Below are 13,560 nucleotides of genomic sequence, written 5' to 3'. Positions count from 1 at the left end.
TATATATATATATATATATATATATATATATATATATATATATAATAAACTACTAAATAATATCTAATAGCAGTGGGCTGGTAACGTTTGGTGCACATGTTCCAGAAAATATATTTATTTATTATCTTTTTTATTAATGTTATTAATTTTATCTTGTCCGTATACTACTTTACGTATTTTTCATATTATAATTGAAGTATATTTTAGGCAAATCCGTCCAATCACATGAAATACGTCTTGCGCCTGTTAATTTCATAATCATTTTTTTTTTCATAATCAACGCATAGCCCAACCTGTTGTTGTATAAAGTACGACATGCGTTTGCTCATATAACATACAAAGGCGTATCTGCTGAAAGTTTAAGTGCTTATAAGCCGTAAGCCACTAGCTGTACATTATGCATATATTTTTTTAAAAATGTCATCTGAAGAAATTTTTGGCAGTAAAATATTGACATCTCAAATAGTAATACCAATTATCGGTGATGATGCCTGATGGTCATGATGACTAACCTACCTTTTCCTTTCAATTTAATTTCATTTGTTAATATTTGTTAATATTAAATACAATTATTTTGTATGAATTTGATAGTCGGAATAATTTTATTACTATATCTTATAATTCCATTGGTGACAATTTTTCCACTGCTAATTATATTCGTGAAATGGTCGATCCTACTGTCTACGCTAGTTATTACGAATTGGTTGCAGCTACAATATTTTCCCATTTTTATTTGAAATTTATTATAATAATAATCTTTATACTAAATTTGGTGTAAATACATTTTCACTTAGAATATTGCGTCTAACTGGAAATATTAATAGTGGTCATTTTTATGGTTATTTATCAATTTCTAATGTTCTAAATGTTTCAGAAAATTTAAATATTACTTCAGAGGACGATTTCTAATAATGTATGGTAAGTGTCACAGAAAATTTAATTTTAGATAAAAGTAAGAAACATCGCACAGATATACAGGACATGATATTCAACTGATGTTGATCCTTTATTGTACGATATAGTAAAGGCTATTATGATACATGGACCATGTGGACTTTTAAACAAAAATTCTCCGTGTATGAATGAATATGTTTGCAACAAACTTCATACAATTAACCCTCATTTTAAAAACTCAAAAAGGTGAAGATGGATATTCAAAATATAGAAGGCGATCAACAGATGATAGAGGTTTCAAAGTGAGTATTAAGTCAATTGACTTTGATAAAAAGTGGGCTGTTCCATATAACCCTGTATTATTTTGTACTATTATTGTTCATATAAATATTGAAATAGAAAGTTAAATCAAGTCTATAAAATATGTATGCAAATAAGTCACAAAAAGTAGAAAACACACAGTGTTTAGTTTAGGGAAAACAGCAGGCAGGTATAACAGTAATTCCGAAGCAGCTTGAAGAATTGTAGGTTTTTGTATACACAATATGTATCTACATTAAGTACATAGAAAGCTATTACTCATCTTTCTGTTCATCTAGAAAATAAACAATGTATTTACTTTACAGCAAATAATGTCGCCAAAAGAATAGCAAATCCACCTACAATAACTCTTCAGGCTTTTTTCAGATATGTCAAACCGATAATTTTGCCAGAACATTGCTTTATCCACAGATTTCTAGGTATTATGTGTGGATAAATAATAAATTTGTTAGACATAGACAAGGCAGAATGTCGCAGGTTTGTTAAAAGAAAATAAAAATATAGTTTTAGGTAGAGTTTATACAATCCACCCAAACAATGTTGAATGTTTTCATCTTCGTCTTCTTCATCATCACGCAAAAAGTCCAATATCCTATTCATTTTTGAAGACTATGAACAATATCGCATAACCAACATTTCAAGCCACATAAAAAGCACTTAAATTATTAAAATATAACAATCAGTGTGATTTATCTTTAGAATAAGCAGCATTATGACGTTCACCTAATAAAATGCAAGAACTTTCAGTGTAATAATATTATTTTGCCATCCTTCAAATGCTTCAAGTCTTTGAAATAAGTATAAAGACAATGTTTCAGATGATATTCGGCGACAATGCTATAAACGACACCTAGAAAATAATATAACAAACAATAAACTTTATAATTAATGTTTGGTATTAATTGTAGAGAATATAGGTGGAAATATCTTCAAAGAATATAGTTTGTCAACTCCTATAATATCTAGTGGGCTGTTAGAAAATAAATAAGATTTAAAAGAAACAAGCTATGATTTAAATGCTTTGCACGAAATTGTTTTCCAAAATTAACACTCTATGACTGAGGAACAATAGTTTGTTTACAAACAAACATTAAATATTATCAAATTAAATTAAGGAAAATATTTATTTTTAAATTCTTCTGGTGAAACTGGTAAAACCCCATTAATCAATCTACTTTTACCTAAAGTAAGAAACTCAAATAGGTTTGAAATTGCAGCAACATCATCAGAAATTGCTGCTACACTTTTACATGAAGGAAAAACTGCTCTTTCTGCTTTCAAGTTGTCACTCCATCTGAACACCATCGAGACTCCAATGTGCAATGCTAATAAACAATTTAGTATGGTGAAAGTTTGAGGCTTTAAACAACTGTCTGATGGATCTGAAGAATTTAAACTGATCGATGGGTGGAATCACAGTACTACTATCTGGAGATATTTGACAAACTCTACCAGTCGACAGTGGGCCAAATAATTTACTTTTATGGTCAAAACTATATTTTTAATTAAATAATTTAATTTTTGTTTTATGTGTTAATTTAATATATAAATTAGTATTGTAAATTGTTTTTGATATACTTTATTAAAAAATACCTACATAATGTTATATTTTATTATACAGGTTTTGTTTCCTGTAATACATTTTTTTTGTTACAAATATTTTTACATATTGTTTTTGAAAAAGTATTATCATATTAAAGACTGACACTTATTGAATATTAAATTATTTTTTACACTTAAGAAGTCAAATTTTTATTTATTTATTAAAATTAAAAATTAAAATTTGAAATAAAGTACACTGTAAATTATTAATACTGGATATAAAAATATACAAAATATAACAATAAATATTTGTATTAATTTTCATCACTTACATTTGAACTATTTTCTTTCAAATCATTTGTTAGTTGTACTGCAATTAGTAATTATTATACTTCTTGTGAGAAAGATAAAAATTTTTTGGGTGGTAACTTTCTTAGATTAGAAATAACTGGATCAGATGACACCAATAGTCCATGTAACAGGTCTTCATTTGTTTCAATCCTAGAACATTTTCTAGAATAATTTTCTCGGATATTTTTTAGGTCTTTATTGCGTGCTTCTTGTGCTTCTTCAGACATTTGGATAATGGGAAGTAAAGCAGCAGAAATGACTAATGAGCCATGTAATAATATCTTATGTACTGAGGATGGCATATATTATCAAGGATATTCTTTTACTAACAATTTAGCTGTTTCAATTGCGTATTCACTGAATGATTCTTCATTTATTTCATAACCAGATGACATAGCTTTAAGAATTGTTGCACAACGTGTAATAAGGATTTCTTTTATCCCTGTTATTTCAGCTGCTTTTTGAAGGTTATCAAAAATTCGTCGAGAAGTGTTCCCATCATTGAATGTTCCTTCACCTCCTGATCTTAAATAATCTACTTTTAACCCCATAATGGTTTTAAATTTTTCTTGAATTTTTTTTTTCCTAGATAAAAATTTGTCTTCATCTTCACCCCTTACTTGCCACTTTTTTATATCTAGACGGTAAGAAATGTGTAAAAAATATTCAAAAAACCTAATCCAAGCATGTAGAGTTTAAAGGCCAAAACAAAGTGTTATTGGGTCTATCTCCTTATTTGTAACTTTTTCGATTTGATTCATTTCTACTGGTGCAGTCTTACAAATATAACATTTTTGTGCTGAAGTAGTGAATGTAATCGCATTACATACTTTTCCATCAACCATTATAAGTTTCATATCATGTGAAATATCTATATTATAGTTATTAACTGATAATTTGGTCAGTTTTAATTCTTTAATTTTATTATTATATATAAATATATAATATATATAATATAGAGAAATCAATTTCAAATTATAATTTTTATTTTGGGTTTTGATCAATTATTGTTATAACCTGGCCCACTGTGCAGTCATACCCAGAGAAACTTGAGCTAATGAAATTATAGCATGCATCAAGTCTTCAAATTTGTGGCCTCAAATAGAAAAAAAATTTTTAACCAAAAATATGTGAGTACATTTAAAAGGAAATAGGACTTCTGAGCCATTATCTGAACTACTCTTAAAAATAGAAGATGGAAAATATACAGAATGCAAAGAAAAATTACTTTGCCGATAGGATTCGGTACTGTTTTAAAAACTTTAAAAGAATTTACAGACAAAATATATCCTTGCATCGAAAACTTCAAAGAAATATCAATGAACTGGTTATGTGAGAATGTCATTTTGACATAAAAAAAATGATACAGCAGGAGAAATACAAAATATTATTAGACTCTTTCCATGCAAAAAAAATGAAACACAATTCAATTAATTCAATACTGAAATTAGATGATGTAGTTAATTATCCAGTTAAATTTCTCGATTCGCTCAATCCTCCTGGATTCCCACTACATTTATTAACATTAAAAATTGGTACTCCTATAGTGTTTCTAAGAAATCTTAGTCCACCAAAATTATGCAATGAGACACATCTACGTATTAATTGTCTTCAAAAAAATCTGAGAGGAGCTGAAATTATGACTGGATCTGCAAAAGGTAAATCAGTTTTTATTCCTCGCATACCAATGATACCAACAGATTATCCATTCCAACTCAAAAGAATGCAGTTTTCTGTCAAATTATGTTTTGCTATGGCAATAAATAAATCAAACAATGAAAATTGCAGGGATCAATATAAAAGATTGTTTTTTACATGAACAATTTTTTGTGACATGCTCCAGAGTCAATACACCAACAAGTTTAGTTATTTTAACACTAACAAGAAATACATCAAATATAGTTTATAAAGAAGTTTTATATTACAATTGTTGTCATAAGTTATTACTTTTTATTATATACCCATTAAAGATAATAGATATAATAGGGTAACAGAAAAAAACTGCACATGGATGAAGCATTCATATTCTGTTACTCATTTTCCTAAATTCAAAAGGTAATAGTGGTTAAAAGTGTAAAGCGTTATTTCCAGGTCGTATTTTTATAAAACATAAGACAACACCACTGCTCAATTTACTTAATTTACAATTCAGCTGATCAATTTAACAATTTAAACCACAGGTGAAGCCCGGTATTCATTATCTATGACTGTATACTAGTACAAGCGAAGCTACTGCCAAAAGCTATAATAAATATAATAAATAATAATAATAAGCTTCATAACTAATTAATATACATATATGAATGAAATATTTTTTAAATAATCTTATTTAAATTTTATTTAAATAGACAACATTTAATTCTGCCAAACAACTATAATATATAAACCCGGCAACTACGGGTTATTCAACTATTTATAAATAAGCAGATAAATAACATAAATAATATAGGTAAATTTTTTACATATTTTATTTTATAGTCTTAAAAAAACCCTTGGTTGATTAATAAGCACTTTTTAATTTCTTGTTCAGTATTCATTTTTTGTTTTATTGTTCAAATAAATTCTATATAGTATATAATATTATATAATATTATAAATATGATATTAAAAATGTAAATTTTTTTAAGTACAAAATGAAAAGTAGTAAAATGTCTTAACACTGTTAAAATGACTATTAAACCTAAATGTATTCATATTTTATTATTATTTATCTGCAAAAATTTTCATTAAAATACGAACGAATTGAACATTTTTGAGGAAATATAAAGATTATACGATTGACAATAAAAACGCTAGATCAGAACAATGTAACAAAAAAATTAACACAAAATTTTTTTTATTGATACTTCAGTAAAATACCTTTATGATATTATAAAAAATAAATCTGCATTATGAAGTATTTGATAACATTAAAAACTAATAAAAAGCTTATTTTCATAGATATACACCAATAAAGACATTTTTTATTTTAAACTTGGCAAATATAACTAAACCATTATAAACCCAAGTTCAGGAAATGCTTTCGTTCTTCAAATGATAAATCGATAAATTCTAAACATTATTATCAGATTTACTTTAATTGAAATCGGCACTTTATTCACAACATTTCATTATTTTTTCAGTACGGGTCAAATGTTAAGACATTGGTTTTAAATAAAATGCACAAAAAGTTCGGTGTACTTTCATGTTACTTTAATTTCTGTTATATTCTCAAGTGAATTTTTAATTATTTCAAATTTTGGGTTTTGAGCTAAATGTATTATTACTTTTTGGCTGATTAGGAAATATTTTATTCATTAATTTTGATTTTATCGGCTAAGGTATATTTAAATTAATATAGAATAAATAAATTACTTAAAAATATTTCAACAAATTTTTCAAATCAAACATTTTTTTTTACATCGAAACAGTAATAATTATTGCACTAATATAAAATAATAAGAAATTCTGCGGATGAGTCCGGGTAATTTAGCTAGATTATTCATAAATGATCCATTAAAATTAAATGTGCACACCATGATTTAAATAACTTTTTCGTATATCTACTGTTATGTATAAATTATAATTTTTTATTGATTAAAAATGTATTGATAAAATATAAAATATGTACGTCATCATGAACATAATTATAATTTAAAACTCGTCGTCATGCTGGTCAATAGGTAATATAAAAAGCTTAGTTTACCAACAAAAAAAATCGACAAAAACCCATAAATTGTTATTCTCAAAATGCAATAGCTGTCATCTTCAGCACGTTTGCGTTACTGACAAAATTAAGTTGCTCTTATTTATTATTTTCTACCTAGAAATCACATAAGATAACATCCATAGTGGTTACACGCTGGGAATATCCGGTACATACTACGTATAATATAATATATATTTATGTAATGTGTTTGAAAAAGACGCGAGGGGACAGAGTATTCCATCTTTTATATAAAAACCTCAATTTACTTCTTCTAATTTTACTAAATATAACGGTGAGAATAGGTTTATTAAAAAATTAGAATATGTTTTCATTCATATGAAATTTAAAATGACAAAAGAAAAGGTAAAATATTAAAATATATTTTCATATCAATGCAAACATTATTACTTATGTAATTAATTTAATTAACTTTCATCGATCAATAATAATAATTTCGATTTATTTTTATCGTATAACTCGTACTTTGATACTTAATATTTATAAATGTGTTAGTTCACAATCTATTGTATAATTCAAAGAAAAAGTGAATTTAATAATATAAAGGATAGATTCAAAAAGGTTTCTTGAATCCGTCCTTCTAGTCTAAAAATTATCATGTCATCACTTATTGTTCAATTTATGCAACATATTGTGAATTTAGGATTAAATAATAGAAAATTAATAAATTAATGGTCTAATTACTATGAAAAGACTTTTTGTCTGTTACTGTCTCTTTTATATCGATAATAGAGACTAAATTTCAACAACGCCTGTGTAAAAAGATTGAACCTTAAATTTGACGACCTTATAATTTATGGGACTCAATTCAATATTTCCAATACCTATAACAGATTTTAGAAATACATATTCTTAACTTACCTATACACCAAATATCTAATTATCTGATATTTTGGTTAAGCTTTTTGGTGTAAAAACCCTCTTAATCTCGATTTTACAACAAAATGATTGTTTTAGTGGTAAATTAAATAACTTCATTTCACAAACATTTCTTTGATATAGTACAACTTAAGCGTTTATTATTGTATAATCTTAAAGTAAATATTTTCAAATACAAACAAATTTAACTAAACTAATTTAAAGCACCGATTCAAAACTTTTCTCACGGAAAAAAAATGATTTTAACACAACAGTAAACAAAATAGTCCTGTACATAAGACTGTTTAATATAAACAATTAAAAACTTATAAACGTATACATTTATCATTAATAGTTATTTATTTAAATTAAAACTAGATATATTTACTGATAAATGCTATGAAGGTATCTAATCTTGTTTTAAACAAATTTGAATAGAAAAACTTAGTTATTTAAGGATTCTTCGATTAACTGTGCATTATATTATACAATATTATTTTATTTTCAATTATTGAGCTGTGATCTTTTTTTCAATAAAAGTTAATCAATGTTAATAATATCTTTTGTTATACAAATGATGAAAATCGTGTACTTTTTCCATATAAGCTCATCAAATTGTAACGCATTTGAAATATATCATTAATATTATCTACATAACACGTCTGGATAAATACACGCCTCGCAAAATATACTCGTAAAAGTAAATTATAAATGTCAGTATTAATATTGTGTTAATGAAATGTATATATTTTATTCTTGAACGGCTAACTTTTACAAACCGTAACTTTTTACACGGATTTGTTTATAAGCTATACATGAATAAAAAGTTATACGAAGTTATACTATTATGTTTGATGTAATGTAAAACTTTCTTTTGTTCCTAGGGCACAATGAGCAACGCTTAGAAGTTTGAGTTTTGATTGTATAAATGATTATGGATAAAAATTACAGATAAGACAATAATCATAAATATGTTTTGTAACGATACGGTTAATGTATGGAAGTCATTAGTTGTATGAATATGTAAAAGATTAGGTATCAAGACTACAGTATAAAAAAGATATGTTAGTGCTTTATCGAAAATAGAAACATAAACGACCCTTTAGTTTACTTATCTACAAAAAGATTTGTATAATCCATGAAAATATCACAAGGACAATAAATATGTTTAAATATTTACAATTTACTCTTCGATATGCATTGATAATACCTAATTGTTTACATAAATATGGCTTTATTTATAATGTTTACTCTAATATTTTAGATAAGTTAATATCATTTGTAACTGAATCAAAATAAACTGATGTGTACAGTAGAACTCTAAACAAATCTTGTTCTATTTTGGGAAAATTTCACAGTATTTATTAAACTATATTACTATGCTTGTAATAGATTTTACATTTTTATGAAATACTTTAGTAATAGTTTCTTCCATCTGAATATCGATATTTGAAAAAAATTAAAACAAAAAGTAATTTGTATTGACTGATGTTTAAATCAAATAAAACTTATGTAATACGATTAAAATGAAGTTTTCGTACATACGAAAAAGCAAAATTGATTGAAGAAATAAAATATTTTGTTTTATCCAAATTGAGTTTTCATGCTGTTTGTATAATAATACAAAAAATGTTAACGATTGTAACAATAGTGAAAATTTTTTGAGTATTAACATTGATAAAAATATACAATACAAAGTTTGTTACATAAAAGAAACATAAAAGAACACGATTTACAAAAAATAAAAAAAATTTAAACATATTTAAGCAAAATAAGTTTACTTAGGTAATAGGATTCGATTGAAAAATGATCATAATGCAATGATACAGTGTCTCTCTCTCAATAAAATAGAATAATTTAAATAACGAAAAAAGTTAGAAGTATATTACGTAACCATACCTAATGTTCAACAGCCACATAAAGCTTATACTTGAAAAAAGTTTGTAAAAAACATTTATTAAAATATAAGACGCAAATTTATATTCTACAAAAGTAAAATATATTAATATTCGTAGAAAATAAAATAAGTGCGTATACTCGTATATCATTTTTTAAAAAAATGGTCTAGGTTGATAATGTGTAATGAAACAATTCAACCACAATTATCTAAGTTACTCCATGAGAATTAAAATGTATACTTATCTAATAAATACTCATATATGAATAAAATAATATACTTTGATAGTCAGAGTTTATATAATTTTACGTGATTATATTATTATTCGTGGACTAAATAAGTTATTAAATTATTTTAGTCGTAGAATATAAAACTACGAATTTTGTCATTTATACAATTAACTATATAGTTTTAACGTAAATATACGTTTTAACGTATTATAGTTTTTTTTCTTGCTTTTACATTTTTACACTTGTATTCTTTGTTATCCACATGATAGCCAAACAATCAACAACAATAATATTAACATTAAATGCACACCACTAAAAACTGCAAAACAATATTTATATTATTTTATTGTGGAATTAATTAATTCTTATTTCTTTGATATCGTGCAAGTGTTTGACCGCGATTGTGATAAGATATTCTTTCGCAAAGTTCGCTTTCAACTTACACTAATATCTCGGCCCAAATTCCTTCCACTCTTTGTAGCGTTATTTTTCAGTAGCGCATTGTTAACGAAATTTCTAATATTGTATCCATCAAACTGATCGTGTCTATATGTAACATATTAGTCCCGAATAAATAAAACGTTTTAATTTCCAATTTACCTCACTCTCACGATGCTTATCTTGCCAACTTAACAAATAAACTCCAAACTGAAATCATATACCTTCTCGTCAAGACATAAAATGCTTTTCAAAATTTCTTCTGAACCATTTAATAAAGCTTGAAAAAATGTTTAGACTACGGAGAAAAAAAATAAACGCAAGCAAATCAAGCCAAATAATATGACGCTTTCTATTATCAGCCCCTTGAAAATAAAATATCTAGACATGTTTCGTCGTCCTTATTAGATACTCATTTAAATTAGGAACTTAGATGGACTTATTACATCGGAGTATAACTTTAATCACTGAATATTCATTAACACATAATTCATTACTATCTGAAATCACAGTTCTCGTTTTTCAACTACTAATACTTTCGGACATCCGGTGATAGCTTAAGATATTCAATTCTACATACGCCAAAAGAAAAAATTAAAAACCAATAATAGTTAATTTTTTTTTTCAATCAATACATTTTACTTTATCTTGGATAAACATTATAGTTAATCTAAAAGACAATTTTCGATATTTCATTACTATTATATACTCCAAACATGATTTATGTTTATTATGAGTGTAATTATCATGATATTAGATCAATGATTTACAACGCTACAATTAGAACAAAATATCATTATTTAGTATCCAATAGTTCAAGTATACTTGATACATGCACATTATACAGCAAACACGTTTAAAATACCTATATTTAAATAATTTATATTTTATGGTTATATGAACGTACACTGTAATCAAATTACTAATAACTAATTAGCTGTAATAATGTGGGGTTTTCTCTCATGAGTATCATTAAAAATAAAATTAAGTGTTTTAATGTTTTATCAAGTGTACTGTTACTGTTATATTATCATTTATAATTTAATTTTTTTAATTAATTTAAGATTTCTAAGAATTTATTAATAAATTTATAAATATTTGGTTTTTGAGTTTAATGAATTGCAAGCTATATATTCTTAAATAAACATAAAGCAAATCACGTATACTATTTATATGTATTCTATAAGAATATCTTGTAAGTATTCCTGTTTAAATACATAAAAAAAAAGATTTGCATCTGTCTAGCTATTAATTTAATTAATCTTATCACAAGTTCTACCGACAACGTAATCAAATAATTAACACGAAATGATCAACATGATCATCATGAAATGATCACGAAATTCACATACATCACGTGTATAGACATGTTGTATGTTTAGTCACCACCAAAACTACTAACTCTACAACGTTCCAACAAGCAAGTGTACACAACTGTAATATAATAATATTATCGTTTAACCCGTGAACGAAATACATTGCATTCGCGTTAACAAGGTCTCTTTGGTGAGCGAAATATAGATACGACACCAATAATAACATGCATAAATTATAACGGTTTAAATATTTTGGTTATGGTGTATATTTAGTTGCCTATTATACAATTTTTGCTGATTTAGCACATCCGCCTTTAATATACGTATTCGAAACGTTTAGATAACGAACTCATTCGATTGGTTGAAAATACTAATTTTCCAATTACATTTTAATGACTCAAGCATGATGTATTTTAAACATTAATATTAAGTAACTTTCGTATCGACTATTTTGATAGTTAGATACAAATTTCTGATCCGATTTCATTCTGCTAATTACATCTGAATGATCACAATAATTAAAATGTAGTGTTATTTAATTCTGTTTCCCCGAACGGAATCAAAGAACTATCAATGGCTCATGGGGCAATATTCCTTCTCCCTACCCTCACTCGCCGTATATGCGAAATGTGTCTTTTTTATCGACTCATTTCTAACTAACCGACCGGTAAAACAGTGCGCGATTCGATCGTATTGATATAAAGCCGTTAAAAAATAATATCCGCATATCTATCAGTGACTTACCCGTGATACGTGATCGACGAGCTTATGGCACTTATTTGTTGCCCACAAATCTATTGGACACGAATGACGAATAATAATATTGTCGAGGGATCATAAATTCAAATTCAAAGTGATCGAACCCCGGTTCGGAGTATATTTTTAATATTTTTAATCGGTCGTATGAATGATTAAAAAACGAATATTTTTAAAATCATATCCGGTACGTTTAAAAAAAAAAACGCACCCCCGTAGTTTCTAAATGATTTTACCAGTCGGATAACGTGACGGGATCGTCAGCCTCCCCTGCCCGGTAGCGCGCAGTGATCACGACGGAAAAACAAAAACGCAATAGCAACGATAATGCAACGGCACGGCACTCACCGATGACGAACGGGGCCAGAGCGGCGGTACACCACCACCACCACCAGCACCAGCACCAGCACCAGCACGTCATGGTCGTGGTCCACGTGTTGGCGGACATCTTCGTCATTGTCGCCGTCGTCCGTCCGGCATGCTTACCCGAGACGCGGACGACGTGTGTTCGGACGCGATCGTTTACGGCACCGCCGTGTCCAGAGAAATGAAAGAACCCGGCGGAGGCGCGTTCGGATCCCGCGGAGGTGTCGACGGCGGTCGAGATATCGTCAAGGTGCCGGGCGGCGACCATGCGTACACGCGGCGCTCGGCGATCCGTTCCCGTCGGGCGAAACGTGCGTCGCGCGTGGGCTGCTCCGCGGCACTGGCCCGACGACCGAGAGGACCGCGGCTGCCGACGACCGCGCACCGGGTAACCCGCGACGACCAGACCGCGACGACAGACCGTTACGGTGCGAATTGTACACTGTACGCGACACCTGCCGCGCGCCGTCCGTGACAACCCTTCGGTTAACCCGGCCCTCGGAAGGGTAGCGCGTGTGTTACGCGCCCGTACACAGACCGATTTTCGCTGTGTCCTCCTCCCACGGGTACGTCTGATCTCATGAAATGCACTACGGGTGCGCGTCTACGCGTCTCTAATCCTACACGGTCACGCACTCACCCCCGAACTGCGTATAGATGCATCGTGCCTAACCTAACCCAACCAACAGTGTTGTGCTGTACGTTTAGTGCCTCGGTTGTTGACGTTTTAAAATCGTCAAACAATCGTTCCTTCGTATTACGTACAGTAGCATCTTGCTCAAATAAACTTTTTGCCGTCCGAATACAATACAAACCGGGAAAAAACTGTTATTCTATGTGTTTGTAGTACATTCGTTTACATTTTAGGCGATTCGGTATTGTAAG

The 13,560-nt window shown here is 28.5% G+C and overlaps 1 protein-coding gene across 1 annotated transcript in view; it reads right to left on the bottom strand.

Moving 5' to 3' along the window:
* LOC112683039 (B-cell receptor CD22-like) overlaps nucleotides 1–13,077 on the bottom strand; it is a 109,007-nt gene extending 95,930 nt beyond the window's left edge. The window contains exon 1 of the mRNA XM_025553884.1: nucleotides 12,658–13,077. Within this exon, the coding sequence (XP_025409669.1) occupies nucleotides 12,658–12,943 (286 nt within the window). The 5' untranslated portion in view covers nucleotides 12,944–13,077. The remainder of the gene's footprint in view (nucleotides 1–12,657) is intronic.
* Nucleotides 13,078–13,560: the final 483 nt, after the last annotated feature.

Source organism: Sipha flava, unplaced genomic scaffold, assembly GCF_003268045.1.
Source record: "Sipha flava isolate LNK unplaced genomic scaffold, YSA_version1 217_pilon_pilon, whole genome shotgun sequence".
NCBI lineage: Eukaryota > Metazoa > Arthropoda > Insecta > Hemiptera > Aphididae > Sipha > Sipha flava.
The sequence above is the reverse complement of the archived record's forward strand: the minus strand, read 5'-3'. Positions and strand labels throughout refer to the sequence as shown.